This window comes from Siphateles boraxobius, unplaced genomic scaffold, assembly GCF_051911475.1.
Source record: "Siphateles boraxobius isolate OS27281-9 unplaced genomic scaffold, OSU_SipBor_1 22, whole genome shotgun sequence".
Lineage (NCBI taxonomy): Eukaryota > Metazoa > Chordata > Actinopteri > Cypriniformes > Leuciscidae > Siphateles > Siphateles boraxobius.
In genome coordinates, this window is record NW_027508833.1 from 39,850,594 (window position 1) to 39,877,726 (window position 27,133).

The 27,133-nt window shown below is 39.5% G+C and overlaps 1 protein-coding gene and 1 non-coding gene across 2 annotated transcripts in view; both read left to right on the top strand.

The window, feature by feature from the left end:
* Window positions 1-27,133, top strand: part of eprs1 (glutamyl-prolyl-tRNA synthetase 1) — a 69,118-nt gene that overhangs the window by 33,106 nt on the left and 8,879 nt on the right. The window contains exons 17-27 of the mRNA XM_077240128.1: window positions 524-647; window positions 735-1,112; window positions 3,046-3,276; window positions 9,800-10,042; window positions 10,792-11,022; window positions 15,339-15,610; window positions 22,981-23,032; window positions 23,122-23,331; window positions 25,130-25,202; window positions 25,288-25,367; window positions 25,453-25,554. Of these exons, the coding sequence (XP_077096243.1) occupies window positions 524-647; window positions 735-1,112; window positions 3,046-3,276; window positions 9,800-10,042; window positions 10,792-11,022; window positions 15,339-15,610; window positions 22,981-23,032; window positions 23,122-23,331; window positions 25,130-25,202; window positions 25,288-25,367; window positions 25,453-25,554 (1,996 nt within the window). The remainder of the gene's footprint in view (window positions 1-523; window positions 648-734; window positions 1,113-3,045; window positions 3,277-9,799; window positions 10,043-10,791; window positions 11,023-15,338; window positions 15,611-22,980; window positions 23,033-23,121; window positions 23,332-25,129; window positions 25,203-25,287; window positions 25,368-25,452; window positions 25,555-27,133) is intronic.
* Window positions 22,753-22,880, top strand: LOC143747426 (small nucleolar RNA SNORA47). Its single transcript, XR_013206746.1, has one exon. It is a non-coding gene; the product is annotated as a small nucleolar RNA SNORA47 (small nucleolar RNA).

A 27,133-nucleotide genomic window follows, 5' to 3' on the forward strand; every position in this document is an offset into this window, starting at 1 on the left:
GATCCTGGAACAACTTTCAGATCAACCAATCAGATTTCAGGGACAAGTTTACAGATTATGTCAAGTTATTTACCTATTATTTCCCTCTAATTTTAGGGATAAGTTATGGTTAGGTTTAGGGGTTAGGGATAGGGTATGGTCTAAATTTTGGGACAGGAATGTTGTTCCAGGATCAACAAAATATGTTGATCAAGGAACATGTCTGTCTTGGTAAAATCACGGTGACCGTCCCTGCGCCCCGCGCAAAAACAAACAAAAAAACTACTTTATTTCATTTTTGTCACACGTACAACACAGAAGCGCTGCGCTATTACAATGTGAATTACAAATTGCATATATTACACTCACTCGAGGCCCACAGAGAAGGAAATGAATAGTTGAAATAAAGTATTTTTCTTTTACGCGCAAAAAGTATTCTCGTCGCTTGATAAACTTAAGATTGAGCCACTGTAGTCACTTAAACTATTTTTTCTGTTTTTATACTCCGTTTTAATTCTGTACTTCATATAATCTATTCATTTAGCCCCCACAGCTGCAAGGAAAGTCCCTGTGTCCTGCTCTATATCCCAGACGGACACACAAAAGAGATGCCCACTGCTGGCTCCAAGGACAAGAGCAAGAGCCAGAGCCAGACAGCCGCTAAACCTGTGAGCACAGAACTGGATCCAATTGTTCTCCTAACAAGTCAAACATTGAAAAAAATGATCACTCTTTTCATATTGTTCTTCCTCCAGGTGAAGACTGAGTCTGCTCCACTGAGCAAGGCCAAGCCGGCTCCCGTCTCCAGCCCTGCTCCATCAGCAACAGGAGACTCGTCCTCTCTGTTCTCCAGCATTGTGGCTCAGGGAGACCTGGTCAGACAGCTCAAGACAGACAAGGCCCCTAAAGAGCAAGTGGACGCCGCATTAAAGCAGCTCTTGGCCTTGAAGTCTGAGTTTAAACAAGTGACCGGACAGGAGTACAAACCCGGTATGACTCCACCTACTTCCACCCCAGCACCGAAGAGCTCTGCAACGGGAAGCCCAAGCCCTTCCTACACCGGCTGTCCGTTCACTCGTGTTGCTGAGCAGGGCGAGGTGGTCCGAAAACTGAAGGCTGAAAAAGCACCCAAGGTCTGTTGGTCATCAGTTGCTTAAGGGTCTTCTTCATTTAGGGTGCTTTCTTAAAGGGATAGTTCACCCAAAAATGTAAATTACTTTCCCTCATGTTGTTCAACCCCGTAAGACCTTCGTACATCTTCGGAACACGAATTAAGATATTTTTCATTAAATCTGAGAGCTGGATCACTCCTCCGTAGGCTTCTAAGGGATTGACACTTGCCGGCCCAGAAAAGTTATTAAAGACATCGTTAAAGGCACACTATGCAAGAATTGTACCTTAATATAACAGCTTCAAAGTCATTTCGGTGGTAAACCAACTCATAGTAGGGCGAATCATCCTGGTAGTAAAGCTTGGGGAAAAACCGCTGGAAAAAACAGCAATGCAAGTTTGAGAGGCGCGCCCCCGACAAATCTCGCGAGAATCACGACATGCTTTACGGCAACGACGTCACACACATCAACAACAACATATGAAGCACGCATTTCAGACGTGATATTCGACGATGGAAAAAGCAAAGAAAACGCGGTCGGAAGAGACTAGGTAAGAGAATCTGACCGCGTGAGGAACCAGACAAGAGTCCCACTTACGACAGTGCAAGTATTCCACAGCGACTCTAGGGGGCGCTGTTTGACAAAAACACAATTTCTACATAGTGTGCCTTTAAAATAACACAGAAGCGCTGTTACACTAGTGAACTCACTCGAGGCCCACAGAGAAGGAAATCAATAGTTGAAATAAAGTCGTTGTTTTTGTTTTTTTGCGCACAAAAAGTATTCTCGTCGCTTGATAAACTTAAGATTGAGCCACTGTAGTCACTTGGACTATTTTAACGATGTCTTAAATAACTTTTCGGGGAACAAGTTTCAATCCCTTAGAAGCCTATGGAGGAGTGATCCAGCTCTCAGATTTAATCAAAAATATCTTAATTCATGTTTTGAAGATGAACGAAGGTCTTTCGGGGTTGAACAACATGAGGGAGATTAAATACTGACAAAATGTATATTTTTGGGTGAACTATCCCTTTAAGGTGCGATCAGGTGTGAACTTTTACAGGCCAACAAGTCCATTGTTAAAGTCACCATGAAATCACAATTGACAATTCTTGTGTTTTTTTTTGTGTGGAATATTGCGGTATTGATTATAAAGGATTTATTCGTATACCCTCATAATCTTTAATTTACATTTATTAATTTAGCTGACGCTTTTATCTAAAGCGACTTACATTTGCTATGTATGTCAGAGGTCGCACGCCTCTGGAGCAATTAGGGGTTAAGTGTCTTGCTCAGGGACACATTGGTGTCTCACAGTGGATTCGAACCCGGGTCTCTCACATCAAAGGCATGTGTCTTATCCACTGCCCCCCGCCCCCCCATCTTGCAACAACATCTCTTTTCTGGGTTTGTGTTTTTTGGTCCAAGGGTGGAAAAACCTGTCACTCGCATGAGATCACAGCAATAGCAAACAACAATGATCCAACTATCTAATCAATTCACAATGGACAAAATCAAGTCCGCCCTACATTTGTTTCTCTCAAATATGTCACAATACGGAAGAAACGATTATCACAACTTCCATTTCATGCTGACTTTAACCGTGTATTGTCACATAGAAGTCAGTTTCATATAAAGCCGATTTCTCTTCGGTCAACATTGCAAATTCGCATAAACTTGAACGTGTGAAATGTTCTCCGCCCTCACGTCCTTATTGCACAGATTACTTTTGAAATTTCCTACTGGATTATGCCCATGTTATTTTGCAGAGCAGAGATAAATGTGCCTGCTACCTCTGCTATAGCTACCTCTCTAAGAAGTATACGGGAACGCAGCTCACACGGTTTTAGATCAGACATCATGCTAGGAGTTTAGTCTTTCCTTAACTGTACCATCTTTTTTTTTGTGGTTGTTTTGGGGTTTCACTGTTGACCATGTCATCTTCATTTTACAGGAGCAAGTAGATGCTGCAGTAAAACAGCTCTTGGCTGTCAAAGCCGAGTTCAAACAGCTCACTGGTCAAGACTACAAACCAGGCCTGGCTCCTCCCACATCATCTCCTCCACAGCCCGCCCCTTCATCTGACCCCGCCCCTTCACCTGACTCCTCCCCTGCTGCCATATACGGGCATGTGTCTGAACAGGGGGAGTTGGTCAGAAAGCTGAAAGCTGAGAAAGCATCAAAAGTAAGACTATAATTACATCTTGCCTTAGATTATGGTGTAATTAATATTTCCTTCAGGATTTTGTTTTTGCACTGGGGCCACCCTAAACAGTACTCAATGCTTTTTTCCCCTAACATATTTTTTTAATGTTTTATAGTACTCAATATCAGTGTCTTTAGCTAGCCACTAAAATAGTACTACAAAAAATATATATATTGCTTTTGTATTATATATGATAATATATAAATAATTACTTAATTTATATAAAGTTATAAAATATAAATTATATATTTAATTATGCATGTTTATAATAAAATATAATCATTTATATTTATTCAATATATATACAGTATCTCACAAAAGTGAGTACTTACATTTCAGCAACCATTTTAGTATATCTTCTCAAGGGACAATACTATAGAAATGAAACTTGAATATATTTTAGAGAAGTCAATGTGCTGCTTGTTTAGCAGTAGATATTTACTGTCCTCTGAGAATAACTCAACATACACCCATTATTGTCAAAATACCTGGAAACAAAAGTGAGTACACCGTAAGTGAACACGTCAAAACTGTGTCCAAAGTGTTAATATTTTGTGTGAGCACCGTTGTTATCTAGCACTGCCTTAATCCTCCTGGCCATGGAGTTCACATGGGCTGCTCAAGTTATTAGTAGTGGGAAGTTCGTATCATTTTACTGACTCGGATCTTAGAGTCTCGTTCAGCAAAATGAACAAATCTTTTTTCAAGTCAGTTCGTTCATTTCAGCATAATATAATTAAAATGGCATGATAAATATCCCAACACATCTAGTACTTACGAAAATGTTGATTACATTTGTAAAAAGAATAAAAATAAACTATAGGGTAATGCAGCCAAAGACAAATTGTAAGAAACCGAAATGTTATATTTTGATTAGTTGTTGGATCTTAAGTTCAGGCTATTGCAGTCTGATTCTGTTGGTTCACCTCACCTCCTGATCCGAGACGTTCTTTCCTTTGCAACTTCATATTTATCAGGTTAGTTCTCCTCTCGTGTCTCGAGACGTTAGTTGTCGACTCTCCAGTGTCTGACTCGGATCTGTGTGCTGGGCCGACCCCGGAAAGAGAAATGATTATGATCTTTTGAATCTCGAGTTCGGGTTCGGCCGGGTCCGAGTCTTTCGTTCTTCCTGTCAGTCCATGGCTATGCTGTCAGTACCGTAAAGAGAAATGATTAGTTCATTTTCTTCGAGTCTCGAGTTCGGGCTTTAAATCCTTCGTTCTTTTGTCACGTGACCGCTGGTATCTCGCATCAAATACAACATTAGATTCGTGTTATTGACTGCGTCTGAATGTATATTGTTTGAATTAAAATACAAAATATGTGCAATAAACATTATCTGAAAAATAAAAGTTCCATCTTATTAGCCTATTGTCCCTGTCCGTCTCTTTTCTAAATGTTTCTTGTGCATCTGTGGTGTGTTTTATTATATATTAAACATTAATTAACTACTATTATATTTTACATTAACTACGTGCTTGTTTGTAAAAAGGTTGTGAATTAGTAGGCTATTCAATACGTTTACAAGTCACGTGACAAAAGAACGAAGGACTCAAACCCGAAGACTCGAAAAAAATGAACTAATCATTTCTCTTTCCGGTACTGACAGCATTTGATAGCCTCTATGTGACTGCAGGAAGAACAAAAGACTCGGACCCAGCCGAACCCGAACCAGACGAACTAATCATTTCTCTTTCCGGTACTGACAGCATAGTCTCTATTGGACAGACAGGAAGAACGAAAGACTCGGACCCAGCCAAACCCGAACCAGACGAACTAATAATTTCTCTTTCCGGTACTGACAGCATTTGAGAGCCTCTATGTGACTGCAGGAAGAACAAAAGACTCGGACCCAGCCGAACCCGAACCAGACGAACTAATCATTTCTCTTTCCGGTACTGACAGCATAGTCTCTATTGGACAGACAGGAAGAACGAAAGACTCGGACCCGTCCCGAACCCGAAGACTCGAGAGAGAGATGAACTAATCATTTCTGTTTCCAGTACAGATTCAGAACCCATATGTTGTGCAATGCGCATGCGCGGTCAACACAAAATGAACGAATCACTCTCTGAGACAACTCGGTAGTCCCGAGTCATATTAAAGATTCGTTCAAAATGAACGAATTGTTCATGAAGGACACATCACTACAGGTTATTGCTGGGACCCTCTTCCACTCCTCCATAAGAGGAGCTGCTGGATGTTAGACACATGGCGCTTCTCCACCTTCTGCTTGAGGATGCCCCACATGTGCTCAATAGGGTTTAGGGGCCGGTTGCACCAGCTGTGCGTAAATTACAACTTAGCCTAGTTTTGACGTAAATGGGCACTAAGTTACAACTTACGAACTACTAAATATTTTGAACTTAGTTTAAACGTAACTCTACGTTCCAACTAAATATTTACGGCAGCCTCCGATCAGGAGTAACGGTTGGAATAAAATATCAGACAGACTGAACTGCATCAATAAGCTCTTCTTTTACCTAACAGACTTCAATTCTTTAGACATATATAATAATGCTGACATTTACACTCGCCTGCTTTTCTGTGTAATTTCTTGCTGCAGCAGAGCCAATCAGTGAGTCAGTCTCTCGCTGTGCAGTTGCAGTGCGTTTTGCATATAAGCTTCAATAAATCTGAGGAAAGGAGTTTCCCCCAATTTATTATTGTAAATGTTTATTATTGCAAATGTTTTTCATTTACAATGTTTAATAAATCTCATTATGATGGCACATCACTATATCGAAGTCATAGCTTTTTTTGGAAAGAGACAAAAAGTCCAGGGTGCTCAAGGAGTTCAAAAAAAGTATTAGAAGGTGCTCTTTGGGGTCGAGAGTTCAATGTGTTGTAGAAAAGGGAATCCAAGGCACTCTTCTTTAGAAAATTAAAAAGCCTTTATTAAAGTGGCTCTATCTATAGCTTTTTTTATTTTATTTTTTTATTTTTGTAACTCAGTTTCAGGGTGTTACCAATAGCCAAGGCCATCTTTGTGGAGAGCAACCATTCTAATTCTCAAATCCTTAGAGAGTTCTTTGCCATGAGGCGCCATGTTGAACATCCACTGGTCAGTATGAAATAATTGTGACCAAAGCACCAAATTTTAACTGCTCTAATCTGGTCTAGGGGTATGATTCTCGCTTTGGGTGCGAGAGGTCCCGGGTTCAAATCCCGGACGAGCCCCCATAAATGTTACTTCCTTTTTTTCGTTGACTAGTTAATAAGGAAATAACACTTATAAAAATAGTGTGTGTACCTCAAAGTGCAGGACAGAACAAGAAAAGAAAACCGTACTCTCAGCTCAAAAGGATTTATTAATCCTCAGTGCCAAAGAAGAAAAATAATATTTACCACATGTACAAACAAGGAATAAGAACAATAACAAAATAACGACATTAAACAAAAACAAAAAAACACAAGGTGGGAAGGCGAGCACGAGAGATGCCAAATCAAAGAAAACAATAAAACAAAACAAACTAGCTAAGAGTTAATTCAACTAAACTAACTACCAAACAAAAAATGTAGAAAAGAAAATCTTCGACGTCAAGACGCTCTAACCCCTTAACTGTCACTTGCCCGTATACGGGCAACCGAAATTTACTTCAAAATATTACTATTAAATCCTAATTTAATCATGACAAACTATATATCGTTGGAATGGTCTAAATCTCCTGAATAGATATTTTAGCGCTGTTTTTTTCTTACAAATTTTGTATGAACAGTAATATATGAATTTATGACAAGAGTGCACCTCAAAAAATCGACGTCATTACAGGAGTTTCTGACCTTTGTCACAAAAAGTCGACGTACACACTTTTAATAACTGAAACTTTGGTTTTTTTAATGCTAAAAGTTCATAATAAAACATAATCTAGTATTTGTCAATAAAAAAAGATAAAATTATATTTTAAAAAGTAAAGTAAATGTCCTCTAAAAAGTATATTATATATTATATATATATATATATAGAATTTTTTATTATTATTATATCACATATTTTAGTAGTTATCATAAATTAGGTATCATTTGAAAGCTTACGAACTCAGAATTCATCCTGTAAAAACCGTTTTGAAATTGGACGTTGCGTTACCATAGAAACGGTATTTTTTTATTAGGCCCCTCCCCTTTTGGGCATCATCTTTCATAATTTATCATCAAAAATGTTCTAATCTTGACAAAACACATATTGTCAGAAAGGTCTGAGTCTCAAGGTTCCATATTTAGTGACAGAAGTGATATTTGGATAGAAATGTATTAATTTGTTATGGCAGAATGCATACAATTAAATTCAATGGAATGCAATGGCACCCGGTGGCTATTTTTGGTATAACGCCTAAACAAAATCTCATGGGAACTTAAATTTTTGTGATATCAACTTTAAATTTGGAACACAACTTGGTTAGATATATAGCTTTCATTTTATAGTAATTTTATAGTAAAAAATATTTTGTAAAATATTTATTTTATATTAAAAAAATATATTAATAAAGTATATTTGATTTACTGTAAATTTTAACTTCCATAACTTTTTCATACTTTAATTTTTTGAAGTGCTTTCACTTCAGTAATAATCTGCCGATTGTTTTCTTTAAAACAAGACCAAACTTAGGTCTATATTCCAAAGCATTCTTGAATTACAACCATTTAGGTTTGTATACTGCATTTTAATGTCAATTATCAAAAGGGGGATGACAGCTAAGGGGCTAAACTACACTAACTAAATAACAAAACTTACAAAGTGGGCACTCTCCTAAACTAGTGTGTCTAACATAATCCAAAACATCCTAAGTGCAAAGTGTATGTCGCGCGACCTACTAACCTGCTCTCTTCCTAGCTTTACACTCTCCGTGTAAACTGATCAGGCTGAACAGTATCTCAAAACACTATGCAATAATAAACAGAACTCGAATGTTAGACACACAGAAAATCATTGACAACAAGTCAAACAAGCGCAACAGACAAGTGTGAGCAAACAGCTGTCCGACATTGAAGTGATCACGGCATTTAACTGCAGTAGTTGGATGTGATTGGTGGAGGTGAACCGGAACGTCATCGTCCTTCATGAAGATTGGCAGTAGATTGATCCAACGGACACCTGAAACACACACCACAACAACACACCCACATGTCCATATTGCAACACTTAACTATGTACGAGTCCGTAACAACAAGATACACACATTTGTATGGTCCTGTCAAACAGACAAATTACACTTACGGTGTACTCACTTTTGTTGCCAGGTATTTTGACAATAATGGCTGTATGTTGAGTTATTTTCAGACAGTAAATATATGAAGAGTTTGGTTCCAAAACGGGATAAACGCCATTTTTTTAAAAAAATTGAGTTACTGCAAAAATCAGTATTGTATCTGGTCGGTATTGAAAAGTCAATGTTTAATTTTAAGTAAAATGCGATATCCGCCGTGTTATTCTGTCATGTTTTCTCCCTTTCTTTCCAAACCGCAACAAACGCCAGTGTCCCTTGTCTGCAGTATGCGATACATCCGCTCAACCAATCACAACGCACGCTATGTAAACAGTAACGGCAGCGCTTTAAATACAACTGGCTTCCTAGTTTTTCTTATTTATTTTGTACCTACTTTTTGATCAACAAACAAACAAAAAAAATGAATAATTTTCACGGCATTGATGAAGCTGTGGTTGTTTCTGCGGTGGGTAAGTAACGTAAGGCATCGAAATCGAATCATTTACGTGAGGAGATTAAGAAGATGACGCACTCGGGAGGAGGAAAAACGCCGGCTGTTGCTTATTCTCACAGGAGGACAGTATCAAACTTCTGTCACGCTGACACATTGACCCCAGGGGATCTTTTGAAAAACTTTCATTGTTTTATTCTAAGTCAATAGAAACAGAGCAGGAAAAAGTGATAAATTGATACTATAATATGTGAATCTTTGTGAAAGTACGTGTTTTTGTCTGTGAAAACTTTCTAAAAATATTATACTAATATTATTATACTAATAAACTTACTTTGTTGTGTATTTTCAACAGTTTCACTATGAAAAATAACTTTTATATTTTGTCAATGGTTTAATTGCATTTTGTAAATAAGTTTTTATAATAAATCTTTGAAAATCAAAACCTGGATATTTTTTTGTTGTTGTTATTATACCCTACAAATGCTATGTGAAAGTTTGAAACAGAAAATAGTGGTTTTCATCTTTCCACTTTCTTGTTAAAGAAAACACATTTTTACTCAAATTAATCCAAATGGATTTATTGCGTTTTGGAACCAAACTCTTCATATACTGCTAAACAAGCAGCACATTGACTACTCTAAAATATATCCAAGTTATATTTCTATAGTATTGTCCCTTGAGAAGATATACTGAAATGTGAGGGATGTACTCACTTTTGTGAAGATGGTGTAAATATGTATCTTTTTTTTTATTTTTTATTTTTACTATGGCGATTTCAGGAAGCATTGCGTTTAATTTGTGATTTACTTGTTGGTAAAGCACCGTGATTGTGTCCCCTCCTCAGGAACAGGTTGATGCAGCAGTGAAGCAGCTTTTGGCTCTGAAGGCAGAATATAAGCAGGTGACGGGGCAGGACTACAAACCTGGAGTCCCCCCCGCTGGTTCTTCTCCATCAACTCCAGCTCATTCTGCCGCCACCACCCTCGCGCCGTCCGGCTCCTCTGACAGCTCGCATAAGTCCATTCATGATCGAGTCACTCAACAAGGAGAACTTGTGAGGAAACTGAAAACCGACAAGGCACCCAAGGTTTTTGACTTATCTCAGCTTTGGTCACAGTTTTTAAAATATCTAATTTTTAAATGATTCTAAGGCCCCATCCACACTACTGCGTTTTAGTTTAGAAACGGAGAATTAAAACGAATACGATCTCCGTCCACACCAGCGTTTTAACTGCGTATTAGAATTGATCTCCGTCCACATTATAACGACTGAAAACGCGGATCATGTGATCATTCTCCTACACTGGGCGTGTGCGTGCCGGTGTAAACAGGAATCAGATTGACTATTCCTCAGATTTCGTTGAGGTTGATAAGTGCCGATCTGGACATTCGAATGTTTTCGCACCGTTCCTCAGGAACCACAACTTCATTGATAAAATTATCCCACCATGCGCTGGTTCTTCCCGGCTTAACCCAAAACCGGCGCTCCATGTACGGTCGATACCGCCGCTGCACACGGGAACTGTCTCAGATCGCTCGAATAATAGCTTGCCTCCGGCGCGTGTACATTTATAGCATTGTAAAATGCAGAATTTACTTGCACTAACGTAACTGGTAGTCCAGGCTGTTGTTGTATGTTTTCTTCCGTTGTATGACAGCCAATCAGAGAGGCGAGCGTAAGCCTCTGCGTCATCGTTTCTGAAGTCCTGTGTTTTGACTGTTGACTGACCTTTTGTCTGGACAGGAGGTGCAAACATAGCAAAACGTCTCCGTTTCTAAACGTAGTAGTGTGGATGGGGTCTAAGTAGTATTCAACAATTGTTCATATTTTTACAGGATCAGGTAGATGTGGCTGTGAAGCATTTGCTGAGTCTTAAAGCCGAGTACAAGCAGCAAACTGGACAGGAATACAAACCAGGTGTGCCTCCTTCCTCTGGCCCCGCCCCTGCACAGTCTAGCTCCGCCCCACCTCAGTCCAGCTCCTCCCCTCAGGCTCAAGCACTGTTTGCAGACATAGCCCAGCAGGGTGAGCAAGTGAGACGGCTTAAAGTAGAGAAAGCTCTTAAGGTTTGTTTGAATTTGTTTGCTAACAAGTCTAATAAATATTACATTTTTGAAGTGATTTTATTTGGTCCCACTTTATATTAAGTGGCTTTAAGTACTATGTACTTACATTGAAATTAATAATTTGATTCAATGGACTTATTGTGTACATGTTTTCACATTGTACTTATATTTTGAAAATACCTGCTGATAATTACAGCTGTAATTAATTTATGTAATTACACAGTTGACCCTTCCCTTAACCTACCCTTAAACCGACCCATACCGCCACACCTGACCCTAACCTTACCCGTATCACACACACGCCTGACCCTAACCTTACCCGTATCACACACGCCTGACCCTAACCTTACCCGTATCACACACCTGACCCTAACCTTACCCGTATCACCCACCTGACCCTAACCTTACCCGTATCACACACCTGACCCTAACCTTACCCGTATCACACACACCTGACCCTAACCATACCCGTATCACACACACCTGACCCTAACCTTACCAGTATCACACACAACTGACCCTAACCTTACCCGTATCACACACACCTGACCCTAACCTTACCCGTATCACACACAACTGACCCTAGCCTTACCCGTATCACACACACCTGACCCTAACCTTACCCGTATCACACACACCTGACCCTAACCTTACCCATATCACACACCTGACCCCAACCTTTCCCATATCACACACACCTGACTCTAACCTTACCAGTATCACACACACCTGACCCTAACCTTACCCGTATCACACACACCTGACCCTAACCTTACCCGTATCACACACACCTGACCCTAACCTTACCCGTATCACACACACCAGACCCCAACCTTACCCGTATAACACACACCAGACCCTAACCTTACCAGTATCACACACACCTGACCCTAACCTTACCCGTATCACACACACCAGACCCCAACCTTACCCGTATAACACACACCAGACCCTAACCTTACCAGTATCACACACACCTGACCCTAACCTTACCCGTATCACACACACCTGACCCTAACCTTACCCGTATCACACACCTGACCCTAACCTTACCCGTATCACACACACCTGACCCTAACCTTACCAGTATCACACACACCTGACCCTAACCTTACCCGTATCACACACACCAGACCCCAACCTTACCCGTATAACACACACCAGACCCTAACCTTACCCGTATCACACACACCTGACCCTAACCTTACCCGTATCACACACCAGACCCTAACCTTACCCGTATCACACACACCTGACCCTAACCTTACCCGTATCACACACACCTGACCCTAACCTTACCCGTATCACACACCAGACCCTAACCTTACCCGTATAACACACACCTGACCCTAACCTTACCCGTATCACACACACCTGACCCTAACCTTACCCGTATCACACACCAGACCCTAACCTTACCCGTATCACACACACCTGACCCTAACCTTACCCGTATCACACACACCTGACCCTAACCTTACCCGTACCCGTATCACACACACCTGACCCTAACCTTACCCGTATCACACACACCTGACCCTAACCTTACCCGTATCACACACCAGACCCTAACCTTACCCGTATAACACACACCAGACCCTAACCTTACCCGTATCACACACACCTGACCCTAACCTTACCCGTATCACACACCAGACCCTAACCTTACCCGTATCACACACACCAGACCCCAACCTTACCCGTATAACACACACCAGACCCTAACTTTACCAGTATCACACACACCTGACCCTAACCTTACCCGTATCACACACACCTGACCCTAACCTTACCCGTATCACACACACCTGACCCTAACCTTACCAGTATCACACACACCTGACCCTAACCTTACCCGTATCACACACACCAGACCCCAACCTTACCCGTATAACACACACCAGACCCTAACCTTACCTGTATCACACACACCAGACCCCAACCTTACCCGTATCACACACACCTGACCCCAAACTTACCCGTATCACACACACCTGACCCTAACCTTACCCGTATCACACACACCTGACCCTAACCTTACCTGTATCACACAACTGACTCTAACCTTACCTGTATCACACACACCTGACCCTAACCTTACCCGTATCACACAGACCTGACCCTAACCTTACCCGTATCACACACACCTGACCCTAACCTTACCCGTATCACACACCCCTGACCCTAACCTTACCCGTATCACACACCTGACTCTAACCTTACCTGTATCACACACACCTGACCCTAACCTTACCCGTATCACACACACCTGACCCTAACCTTACCAGTATCACACACACCTGACTCTAACCTTTCCCATATCACACACACCTGACCCTAACCTTACCTGTACCCGTATCACACACACCTGACCCTAACCTTACCCGTATCACACACACCTGACCCTAACCTTACCTGTATCACACACACCTGACCCTAACCTTACCAGTATCACACACACCTGACCCTAACCTTACCAGTATCACACACACCTGACCCTAACCTTACCCGTATCACACACACCTGACCCTAACCTTACCCGTATCACACACACCTGACCCTAACCTTACCCGTATCACACACCAGACCCCAACCTTACCCGTATCACACACCTGACCCTAACCGTACCCGTATCACACACACCTGACCCTAACCTTACCTGTACCCGTATCACACACACCTGACCCTAACCTTACCCGTATCACACACACCTGACCCTAACCTTACCTGTATCACACACACCTGACCCTAACCTTACCAGTATCACACACACCTGACTCTAACCTTACCAGTATCACACACACCTGACCCTAACCTTACCCGTATCACACACACCTGACCCTAACCTTACCCGTATCACACACACCTGACCCTAACCTTACCCGTATCACACACCAGACCCCAACCTTACCCGTATCACACACCAGACCCTAACCTTACCCGTATCACACACACCTGACCCTAACCTCAGCCATATCACACACCTGACCCTAACCTTACCCATATCACACACACCTGACTCTAACCTTACCAGTATCACACACACCTGACCCTAACCTTACCCGTATCACACACACCTGACCCTAACCTTACCCGTACCCGTATCACACACACCTGACCCTGACCTTACCCGTATCACACACACCTGACCCTAACCTTACCTGTATCACACACACCTGACCCTAACCTTACCCGTATCACACACACCTGACCCTAACCTTACCCGTATCACACACCTGACCCTAACCTTACCTGTATCACACACACCTGACCCTAACCTTACCCGTATCACACACACCTGACCCTAACCTTACCCGTATCACTCACACCTGACCCTAACCTCACCCGTTTCACACCTCAACAGCAGCAAAAGTGTTTTACAATACAACCTGGGCCCGGTTTCACAAAGAGTGGGAGGGTCAGAAACATGCTACAATTATTTCAGGATCAGGGGCCGGTTTCACAAAGATAGACTTTGTCTATGGCTTAGATATAGTAGATAGTCAGACTTCAGATCGACATCTAAATCATACTGTTGCACAAAGCACTTAAGACTCTGACTATCTTAAGTAGGACTACACTGTAATGCATTCTGGGCAAATAAGGCACTGGGAAAATAAGACACTTTTCAAAATAAAAAACATGGCGATCGAGTAAGCGCATTAAACCGCTCAGCGCAGTTTACCCCAGCGGAAAACGTGTTTGTTGGAGGAGTATAACAGTTACAAGCACATTTTACTTGGGAAATTTAGCTGAGAATATAGTAACAAGAAGAAATGTTTAATTTGCAAAAAGATACGGGAGTTAACAACGTTAATCCGACCGTTGAGCGGAGCGTTAAAGACGTACAGAAAAAATACAAAAACATGGTACAAGATGGCAAAAAATAAATATTTAAGAGGAAATATCCAAAAACCCTTTCCCTTCTCATAGCTCTCTCCATTACGCCGTTAGCAAACCACAAATTATGAGCCATTTTCCCTTTTCTTTTGGCTGTTTGTAATCTAAATGATGGTTACTGCTGGTTGCCAAGGTAACAGTCTTAGACCTGAGTTAGCCTGGGTTAAGATGTCTAATTTGTTTGGTTTAAATTAAGTCAGTCTTTATTTTTGTGAAACAGTCTAACTTGGTTTAGACTAGTCTATGAGCAAATTGTACACTATAGTCCGGTCTAAAAGAGCTTTGTGAAACCGGCCCCCGAACACAATAAGTACATTGTACTTATTTTTCGATGTAAGTACATGGTACTTAAAGCCACTTAATATAAAGTGGGACCTTTTATTTTAGCTCTCCTGATGTTCTAATTGATTTTTTAGGAACAAGTTGATAAAGCAGTGAAAACTCTGCTTGAGCTGAAGGGTCAGTACAAAGCCCTCACTGGAGAGGAGTACAAGCCTGTGACTACTCCAGGAGGCTCAGGGAACACACGGGGGGAAGACAAGAACCGTAAAGAGCGGGAGAACAAATCTGAGAAGCAGGGAGGAGGAGGAGGACGTAAGCAGCAGAAGGGAGGAGAGAAACCTCAACCGGGTCCAGACTCTGGAGCGGGCGGAGCAGGAGAAGGCCAAGGGCCAAAGAAACAGACACGGTGAGAGAGATAATCCGTACAGTGCCAAATGTCCTTTATTTGATTTTATTTTGATGTACTTTATTTATCCCCAAGGGGAAATTTATGTCACAACAGCAAAAAAAAAAAATTTTAATAAACTAACATACACAACAAAAACAAGTCTTGTTCTCAAATATCAAATATTCAAAGCATTATGATTATATACGACCATCATCTTATATAACACCAGACCTGCCAACCTGTACGCATTTTGTGTAGAGGATACGCATTTTGACCTCAAAGTACGGTGGTACGATTTGTCACTCTAAACTACGCAAACACCTGGTGATGCTTCTGTGCACACGCAGTCCTCTAATCAAGCAACAGCAAAAGAAGCGGAGTTCGACCAATCATAGCGCTGGGTTCATTCCCCAAATATCAAGCGAGGATGATTGACAGATGAGGCCTATCACTAAAAAGAGACTAAAAATCGGCAGCAATAAAGAATCCCGCTCGATCCCCGATCCGCCGTCTGACTGAGTTCATAAGCGAGGACAGTACAGTAGTCACGGTACTTTTGACTCCTGAAGGTAAACTAGGGTGGATGTGGAAAGTTGAAATATATTCAGCCATGCAAATTATAAAATGCTTAAGTATTGATGAACAATAAATCTAAATAAAACTAAAATCGCTATGGATTAGTGATTATGAAAGTTCAGTGATTTGTGGATTACTGATAAGTGCGAGTCTGGAGAAACAGGCGTTTATTTATTCATTCTCAGTGTTGAGAAACGTAGTCTGCATGTGTTACGTTATTGAGTTAATAATAACTAAAGTACCTAATTATGTTACATAATTATTTTGTATGAAAACTAGCGCATTAGTTACTTATGGATTTAAAAGTACCGTTGTATCAGTGCTGCGCGAGCTCTCTCACAAACACAGACCGCGCGCACAAAGAGAGAGAAGATAAATGTAAATTGACGGGCTAAGTTTAAATTTTGTTTTGGGTTTGTTTTTTTGTGTCAAAATGTCAGAAAGCATTTTGTATTATCCATCCGTGTTTTTAAAATTCGTTGAAAGACAGACGTTTTACTGTTAACACAGCCCCATATTTCGGATTCATCTAAACTTATACTTGATATTCTTTTTAGAAGTGATTCGTTTTGCTATTATTAGTCATGTGACAGGACTCCTGTCTATTCATTGTCGACTATTTTCTATAAATATGTTGTATTGTATTGGCTAATATTTATTCAGCTAAAGCGTGTCCTGTTTAAAATGTGCAATGTTCAAATGCAAAGACGGCACGTCACAAATAAAAGTCATTTTTTCTGTGTGATTCAGTATCATATTTGGATATTGGAGTAATAAATTAAGTAGCCTATCTTAAATGTACACATCTATTTTTTTTTTTTTTTTTTTTACTGTTTTCTAGGTTTTTTATTTATTTTAGACTAGTTGACCAGCACACATTATATGCAATGCAATATTAATGATGAATAAAAAATGGTTTTGAGCAGTATTTAATTTTTGGACTTTCACTGCAATGGCTAAATTGCTAGCTAAATTTTAAAACTTTTTTACCCCCCCAACCCCCCCCAAGCTGATGCCTCTCAAAAAAAAATTAAAAGGTTGGCAGGTCTGTAACACTGATTATAAAATCTAATTGCGGTTGGGAAAAAAGACTTTTCTAAAACGCTCTTTGTAGCAGCGTGGATGAATTAATCTTGAGCTGTAGGTATTCACAGAAGCTCGAGATATTTCATTAAGAGGATGACAGTCATGATTAATCATAAGAGAAAGTTTCCCAATCATCTCCTCTAAAGTGGGTAACACACTCCCCACGACAGAGCCTGCCTTCTTTATGAGTTTATTTAACTTATCCTTTCCTTTTCCGACAGTCCCCCTCCCCAACATGTGATAGAGTACAAAACCAGTAGTACCTGACGTACCCCAAAGGATCTCAGTCGTCTTAACAAATGGATACGACTCTGACCCTTCTTATAGACATGCATCGTATTATCAGACCAGTTGAGCTTGTTGTTCAGATATACACCCAAATACTTGTAAGTTGTTACAATCTCAACTTCTGACTCTTAAATTTACTGGTTCCGCTTTCTGAGGAAGTCAAAATCAACCACTATTTCCTTTTTCTTACTAGCATTTAGCCTGAGACTATATTTATCACACCAGTCCACAAAACTCTTTATTAGCTCCCTATATTCACTCTCATCGTGGTGCTTTGTACAGCCAACTATTACACAATCATCTGAGAATTTCTGGAGATGACAAGATTTAGAATTATACTGAAAATCTGATGTAAAAAGTGAACAAAAATGGTGTTAAAACCGTTCCTTGAGGGACTCCAGTGCTCCACTTCACTATTTGAGACACACAGTCCTGCATTCTCACATACTGAGGTCTATTAGAGAGATAATCAGTTATCCAATTGACCATACCCTGATGTACTCCAACCAGGGATGTTAACGATTAATTGACGATCGATTAATTGTCGATAATACATTTCATCGATAAAATGTATTGATCATCGGTTAAACAGGTTCATGGACGTGCGCTGCTCAACTGCGAAACATGTAAAGCGAGCGTGCCGGAGTTATGTTTGGGACCATTTTACACCATAGTGACTACTAGTTTGCGTGTGCATTCGCAGCCTTTTGTTTTGTGCAAATGTAAGTTGTAATATTGTGTTTATTTTGTGTAGGCCTATCTATATCTGATTAATCTCATATAGGATGCATTTGGTTAAAAATGTATGTTGTAAAGTGTACTGTGATTAGGGCTGCACGATATTGGGAAAAAATTACATTGCGATTATATTATTTTTCTGCGATATATATATCGCGATATGAAAACAATTTCACCAGATGACTTTGGAAAGAATGAATCATCTGAATGACTGGGGTTATTTTGTAATGGAGTAAATCTGCATAGAAACTATTATAGTTAACTAATGTAGTTAACAAGAGTTTAATAAATGGAACCTTATTGTAAAGTGTTTCCGATTTGTTATGTCTCGTGAGTTCGGTGTTGGACAGATCAGTTGTTTTAACCATTCATTAAAGTGAATCGGTTCAAATGAGTCATTAGTTTGCGAATTGGAGGTGCAGGGTGTCCGCGGGGTCTTAAAAAGTATTAAAAGTTGGTAAATCAATTTAGAGAAAATTAAGACCCTTAAAAAGTATTAAAGTCTTAAATGCCATTTTCCAAGGTATTACATTTTGTATCATCTTTTCGTTATGTATATTTGTCCATAAAGTTTGCCTGAATTTAAACATTGCGTCAGCGAATAGTGGGGTTCTGTGTAGTTTATGGAATCCTGCTAGATATGACGTCATCTGTTACCGCGCTTCATGAGTCATGACTTGCTGCGTGATAGCGCATATGTCCTGTACGCACAGTTGTTAAAGAACATCGTTGACTAGTAGGGAAATTAAATATACGCAACAAGCTAAAGTTGCATCTTAAGGTTTTCTTTCAGTTGAAAACATTAAACAATATGTGTAAACAAAAAATGTAAAGAAGCATTTAAGATCAATCAGTACAAAAGGGGAAAAACGCTAATAAAACAGACCGTTCCACTTATCGTACAGGACGAAGGTATACACTCGAATCAACGTAATATTTATCTTGTTTATATTGTTTCACCTTCATGTTGAGAAAAACAATAATATTCACATGCTCGAGTAGAAAACGCGCTGCCGCTGACAGACGTTGCAGGGACACAGTGACAGATAACAAAGTTTCTAACAGCACTTCACGTTTTCTGTTAAGGACTGCTTCTTTAACGATACTTAAAGGAAGTATATGTGTCAAAATCATTTTGCTATCAGTTAAGTAGTCATCTCGCTTACTCTGATTCAGCTGCGCTACTGCAGTCGTCAATGCAGTGATGGACAGCTGTCTTTCCTCATTCGACTGCTGTTTGGATTTCATGTGATTTCTCATTGTGGTGGTGATATTATAACTCCGTATCATTAATTAATTTGATTAAAAGTAATTCCGTTTTGTAATATCATTTAGTAAGATCATTTGGTAACACTTTACAATACGGGTGCGCTAATAAGCATTAATTCATGCTTAACTAATGCACAGACAATACTGAATTAATGTGTAACTAATGATTATCTAAGCTATTCATTAAAGATTACCAGATTAGGAACTAATGAAGAGTCTGTATGGTTAATGTATTAGTTTATACATGAATTATTAATTAAATATGTAATTGTGGATTAATTCCCTAATAACTAATTTTTTAAATAATAGTGTTAATTAATATGTTAATTACCAGAAAGAGCCAAAGCCTTGTATTTCAACTTCCAGATAATACAGGTACACTAATATGCATTCATACATGATTAATTACTTCATTGTTAGTGCAAATTCATGTGTAAATTACTACAATTACTAAATGACTAGTTAATAATGATGTGCCTCAACAAGTAAAGTCACAACATAATTATATATTTGCAAACCATTAGCTAATGATTAATTTATCATTAATGCCCATCACTAGAGTTTATAAAAGCAGTTTATTAAACACTTTCCAAAAACACATTTCCATAAAATATTACGGTAACAAATAACCATAATTACATATTACTTAACAATTAGTTAATAGTCATGTGCCTCAACTAGTAAAGTCATAACATAATGATACCTTTGCAAATCATTAGCTAATGATTAATTAAAGCAGACAACTGGAAGTTGAAGTGCATAGCTTTGACTAATTGTGGTAATTAACACATTAATTTACACTATTAGTTAATAAAATATGTTATTAAGGAATTAATACACATTGACACATTGATTTAATAGCAATTCATGTATTACTTAATCTATTAATCATATATACTCTTTATTAGTTGCTGATGCAGTAATAATTAATTAATGGTTTAGTTCTTCATGAGTCATACATTAACTCATGATTATCTGTGAATTAGTTAAACATGAATTAATGCATATTAGTGCACCCGTATTGTAAAGTGTTACCGATCATTTTCATCCAAGTAATTCCAAACTTCACGAGGCTGACGACGACATGTGGTCAAATACAATCAACACGCTCCACAGCGCCAAACAGTGTATTTAATTATAACTGCAAGTAAGTGATTGGGATTTATCATGGATTCAAAGCATTTACTGCCAGCAAAGCAACGTAGTAAAATTCGAATAGTATTTTATTTTTTCGAATAATAATTAAAGATCGAATATTATTTTACTGACACTCTGCTCTGGTGCATCAAATCCAGAACTCAGTGGTAATCACAGGTAAACTGTCTGACCATCAGGTGTTTGTCATGAGAAGTGTACCACAAAAGAGCTATGGTTTGCAGACAGGTATAAGAGTTGTTGTTACAAATACTTCTTTTGAATATACTTTGTGAACTCATTGTCCCTTTAGCTCAGAGAGGTTTATTTTCCCTCTTCAATAAGTTTTGTCAATTGTTTTGTTTATTGGTGTAATTCTGGTTTCTCTTTCTAATAAACCTTGCATTGGGTCAGTCATTCAATGAATTATCTTGTGCTTCATTCCCACCCTTCTGAATTATTTTGTACTGATAAGAAGTTATCACAAACTAAGACTGTTTAGTTGTGCTATCTTACAATCAGTATATAAATGTAAGGTGTCGCTGATGTAACGGTTAAAACTTGAAGTGGCGATGAGGTCTTAATGTATGGAAGGGGTCTTGAGAAAGGTCTTAAAAGGTATTAAATTTAATTCCATGATTCCTGTATATACCCTGAGGTGTCATTAATGGACCACGGCACACGTTGTGTGATTATCCCGGCAGTTAGGACATCGCACAATATGTGTCTCAACACAGAAAACATTTCATCACTGGATAGATTTTTGTTGTTTATTGAAAGTGTGGCTCTCTCTCTGCTCGTTCTCTCAGCGCAGCAGTTGAAGGCAGGAAGGGCATTCAGACTTTATTCGTGTTCGTTCAAGCTCAGAAATAAGAGAAAAACCGCTGATCTTTGTGTCTGCCCGGCTCACAGAAAACAACGCGCACGTTCCAGTCTTCTTACTTCTTGATGTTTGAACTGACAGGACTTAAAAACACATGCAAATGATAAACTTCCACTATATGATGGTTAAACTTTGCAATTAATCCGCGAATCGCAAGCGTTACGGGCCGTGGAGCTGCTGGCCCGTACTGATCATGAATCACGGATCAACTACGATCCCTATAGGCTACTTACATCGCGCGTCCTGCGATGTGACTATCGTGGAAGCGCACATCGCGATATCGATGCTGAAACGATACATCGTGCAGCCCTAACGGTGATCCTCTTCAGCGCGTGCATCTCAAACTGCAATGCATGACTAATAATGACTATTGGGACTGTCATATTACATAACATTATAAAGCGAACAATATTGTAATAAAACACTGAATTATTTTGGTTTATTTGCTGTCGCGTTGCTCCAGGAAGAGCGCGTCCACAACATGAGTCTTTCTGAATGGCACGTAACTTAGTTTATATTCACTTATGCATTCTCGTAATTTTGTGCAGACATAATTTGTAATATTATGTTTATTTTGATCTCACATAGGATGTGTTTCTTTGAGTTAAATAACGCGCTAGCAAAGTGCTCCAGTTTACCGGTGTTCATTCAGCGCATGCAGCTCAAACAGAAATGCACGGCTAATAATAACGATGATTGGGACTGTCATATTACAAAACATGAGAACACCATTTTATTAAATCGTTGTGAATTCAGTGGGTTTAGTTGCTGTTTTCAGCGCGTTGATCCAGGAAGAGCGCGTCCACGACAGTCACACATTCTGACAAGCACGCATCTGAGACGCCGTAGGTGACGCATTGTATTAGTCGTTATTTGATAATTCAATAATTGATTTAATTAAATGATCAATCACATCGAAACATTTTACAATCCTACTAGCCCTTTATTTAGATTAAAAACCATTCTCATTCATTTGGTGAGGAACATGTAGTTTTGAGCAGCATTTGCAGACCCTGTCATGCTGTTGGCCATATGCCACTGCAGTATTAAGGCTAATGATTAATGGATTAATTGATCGTTAATTTAAACGACGGTCAATAATGGGAATTTGTGAAAATTGACATCCCTAACTCCAACATTTTCCATCTTTCCATTTGTTTCCTTGAGACATGGATAAATACTTAAATGGAGGCTTGAGAAAGTTCTGCAGTTGTTTTAGTACTGCCACAACTGGTTTTGTCCTCCAAGACTAAACCCAGAATACAGTCTCTTTTGTCTGAATTACTTTTTCAGACTACAAGCTGTGTTCATGGACACTGCACTAAAGGCTATTCAGTTATGTATTAAGGAAATTTTCCATTTTGCCAGCAGGATCTATAGATTCACACACTTGTTTTGTGTTTCTTAAATGTAGGCTGGGACTGGAGGCAAAGAAAGAGGAAAACTTGTCTGATTGGTACTCGCAGGTACACCGTGCTCATGATTTTTTAAACCGTAGAAGAACCATCTTTACAAAGTTCTTTTTATTCAGCGTATTTGTATTTGCTGTTTTCAGGTGATCACTAAGGCAGAGATGATCGAGTACTACGATGTCAGCGGTTGTTACGTGTTGAGGCCCTGGTCTTACGCTATCTGGGATGCCATTAAAGATTTCTTTGACCGGGAGATCAAGAAGCTGGGTGTGGAGAACTGCTACTTCCCCATGTTTGTCTCTCAAGCTGCCCTTGAGAAAGAGAAAACCCACATTGCAGATTTCGCTCCAGAGGTGAGAAGCTGGAAACAATGTACAGTGTTTCCCCTACAATCTATTCATTGTATTCAGCGCCGCTGCAAAATCTTTCCATGATCAGCAATATCACGAAATTCACTTCATTCACTTACATACCTAAAAACACTGTCATGGCGACCGGCGGCGCTGCATGCGGTGGCTCTGAATCCCCTTGTTAACAAGGAGGAAAGAGCCACATATGGAAATATTTTCGATTAGACTAATGTCACGTTGCCATAAGGGGCCGTTCACATAGCATGTTTTTTGCGCGTGCAAATTCATTATTTCAAATGCGGCCGGCGCGCTCTTGTTTTCAAGCGCGCCTCAGTTCATTGTTGCATAGCAACGACAGACGCCACGGGAGAGCAAGCGCTTGTGGAAAGGAGAAAGCGGTGCGAACTGCGCTCTCCATGAAGACGAGGAAGTATCATCTACTGCTCATAGTCCTGATAGTTAACGTTAAATCATATTTAATTTTTCAGATGAGTCTACTAAACTTGTTGGTGTCCTTCAGAAATCATTCTAATATGATGATACGTGATGCTCTTTTTTTTTTTTTTTTTTTTTTTTTTAAGATTCTTTGATTAATAAAAAGTTAAAAAGAACATCATGTAATAATATTTCACTATATTAGGCTACTGTTTTTTCTGTATTTTTGATTAAATAAATGCAGGCTAGATGAGCATAAGACTACAAAAAATACCCCCACAATATCATTCAATTACCAAAGAGCCTTAGAGATCTTCTATAAAAAGCCCAGAAAAATTAAGTGCTCACAGATTGGGTGTGGCCTTTCCCATTAAGATAAAATTTTCAATAAATTGTAAATAATCTTTTTCTGGGTTGTGCCGTTTCATTTTTCCCCTAAACAATTTCTACCAAGCTGAAAATGAACACAAAAGAAAACATGAATAATCCTGTCTAAAATTATAAAATGAAGGTTTCTGTTTGTGACTGCAGTTCAAGGTACGTGCTGCAATAATCATGCCTTCAATCAGTGGATGGTATGTCATATTTGTTTTTCTCAAAATGTCCATTTCTATCCACAAAACTTGCCAGAAGTCATGGTTTAAGGGGTTATTTTAAAAAAAAATCTTCCAGGCGCGACTTGGTAACAACCTCGGGCACATAACAGCACCGCTGCTGGAAAAATTTCTAGGGGAAACACTGATGTAAGATTAGAAGTTTAGGGTCAGTTAATACTATTTCTCAGCAAGGATGCATTAAATAGTTTGAATCACAGTAAAGACATTTATAATGATAATCTATCAAGAAAATATTAAGAACCACAACTGTTTTCAACGTTCAAGTGACATGTGAAGGCCAACTATGGTAACCCATACTCGGAATTTGTCCTCTGCATTTAACCCATCCAAGTTAGTGCACACACATTAAGAGTAGTGAACACACACACACACACACACACAGCAATGAGCAGCCATTTTTGCTGTGGCGCACGGGGAGCGATTGGGGGTAAGGTGCCTTGCTCATTTCCTGCCGGTATTGAGAATTTAATACACAACCTTTGAGTTAGTCTGACTCTCTAAACATTAGGCCACGACTACCCCCTAAAAATTAAAATAATTCAAACTTTTACTTGAGAATTAAGTCAGCATATTAGAATGATTTCTGAGGGATTATATGACACTGAAGACTTGAGTAATGGCTGCTTGAAATTTAGCTTTGCCATTACAGAAAAAAAATACATTTTAAAGGGCCCCTATTATGCTATTTTAAAGTTTCCTAATGTTGTTGCACTCAAAGATTTGTGCTTTTTTTCTGCAAATGTCTTTAGGTCGCTTGGGTGACAAGATCAGGAAAGACGGAGCTGGCGGAGCCCATCGCTGTACGTCCCACTAGTGAGACAGGTGAGCAGCTGTGTCTGAAATGCACTTGATTCTCACCTTTGTATTATCTTTTTAATACATTTGCATTCTTCTTACATTGATGCAGTGATGTATCCTGCCTACGCCAAGTGGGTCCAGTCACACAGAGATCTGCCAATCAAACTCAACCAGTGGTGCAATGTTGTGGTCAGTTTCTGCCTCAGTCATACACTTTTACAAACACGTCTCAATTAAAGGCCTGTGTATTTATTCAGTTTCTTGCTGTTCTCAGCGTTGGGAGTTTAAACACCCCCAGCCCTTCCTGAGGACCAGAGAGTTTCTATGGCAGGAGGGACACACAGCGTTTGCCACCAAAGAGGAAGCTGAAGAGGAGGTTGGTAAAATGTGATCACACCTCACTCACAATTTAATATTTACATGCTGGGGCTGGTCTATAGTGTTAGACAAGTCTGAAATTTGCTCATAGATTAGTCTAATGCAAGTTAAAAAAAGACTGACTTAATTTATACCAAAAAAATTTGATGCCTTAACCCAGGCTAACCCAGGTCTAAGACTCTGTTACCTTGGCAACCAGCAGTAACAATCAGTTACAGTACAAACAGCCAAAAGAAAAGGGAAAATGGCTCATAATTTGTGGTTTGCTAACGGCGTAATGGAGAGAGCTATGAGAAGGGAAAGGGTTTTTGGATATTTCCTCTTAAATATTTATTTTTTGGCATCTTGTACCATGTTTTTGTATCTTTTCTGTACGTCTTTAACGCTCCGCTCAACGGTCGGATTAACACTGTTAACTGTCGTATCTTTTAGCAAATTAAACATTTCTTCTTGTTACTATATTCTCCGCTAAATTTCCCAAGTAAAATGTGCTTGTAACTGTTATACTCCTCCAACAAACACGTGTTTTCCGCTGGGGTAAACTGCGCTGAGCGGTTGAATGCGCTTACTCGATCGCCATGTTTTTTGTTTTGAAAAGTGTCTTATTTTACCCAGAATGCATTGCAGTGTAGTCCTACTTAAGATAGCCAGAGTCTTAAGTGCTTTGTGCAATGGTCTGATAGGCCTGTCACGATAACAAATTTTGCTGGACGATAAATTGTCCAAGAAATTATTGCGATAAACGATAATATTGATAATAAACGATAATATTGTAGTTCTGAGACCATTTTCGTCTAAAATAATGATAATGGCATAGTAATGCAGGTACACTTTTTCATAGCTCAATAAACTTTTATTTCTAAAGACTATTTAAATGAACAAAACAACCAAAAACATTAAAAGCAATGGACTCTCAGTCTCTGTTAACAAAAAATGCACTTACCAATGTGTGACTTCCGTTCACACTGAGAATATGCATCATGTAGTGTGTGAGCATGCGTCTCATATGAGTATGTGAGCTAGTTTGTGTGTGTGTGCGCTCGCGTCTCATATGAGTATGTGCGTGGAGAGTTTGTGTGTGCGCGCGCGTCTCAAGTATGTGTGCGAGTTTGTGTGTGTGCACATCTCGTGTGTGTAGAGTTTGCGTGTATGTGCGTGAGCGACTTTAGGTGTGTCATCGTGCATTTCATATGTATTTGTTTGAGCATTCAGCAGTATACATGTATGTTTGACTACTTAGTATATGTGTATGCAAGTGTTTCATATATGTGTGTGTGTGTGTGTGTGTGTCTGTGTGTGTGTGTGAATGAAGTTTGATTTAAGCCCTAGACGGCGCCTCATATGAGGGAGAGAGAGAGCGCGCGCGTGAGAGAGAGACGAGCGAGAGGTAGTGCTGCGCGAATGCGCTACGGCGCTCTGCAATCAAATATGATTTTAAATAGGCTCAGTAAAAAAAAAAAAAAACATTCGAAAATCAACGTGTGGCAGAGAGTTGTCATCCAGTCTCTTTGGTAGAGAGAGAGAGAAAATGGAAATTATCGCGGCCGGAAAAATTATCGCGCTCATTTTTTTTATCG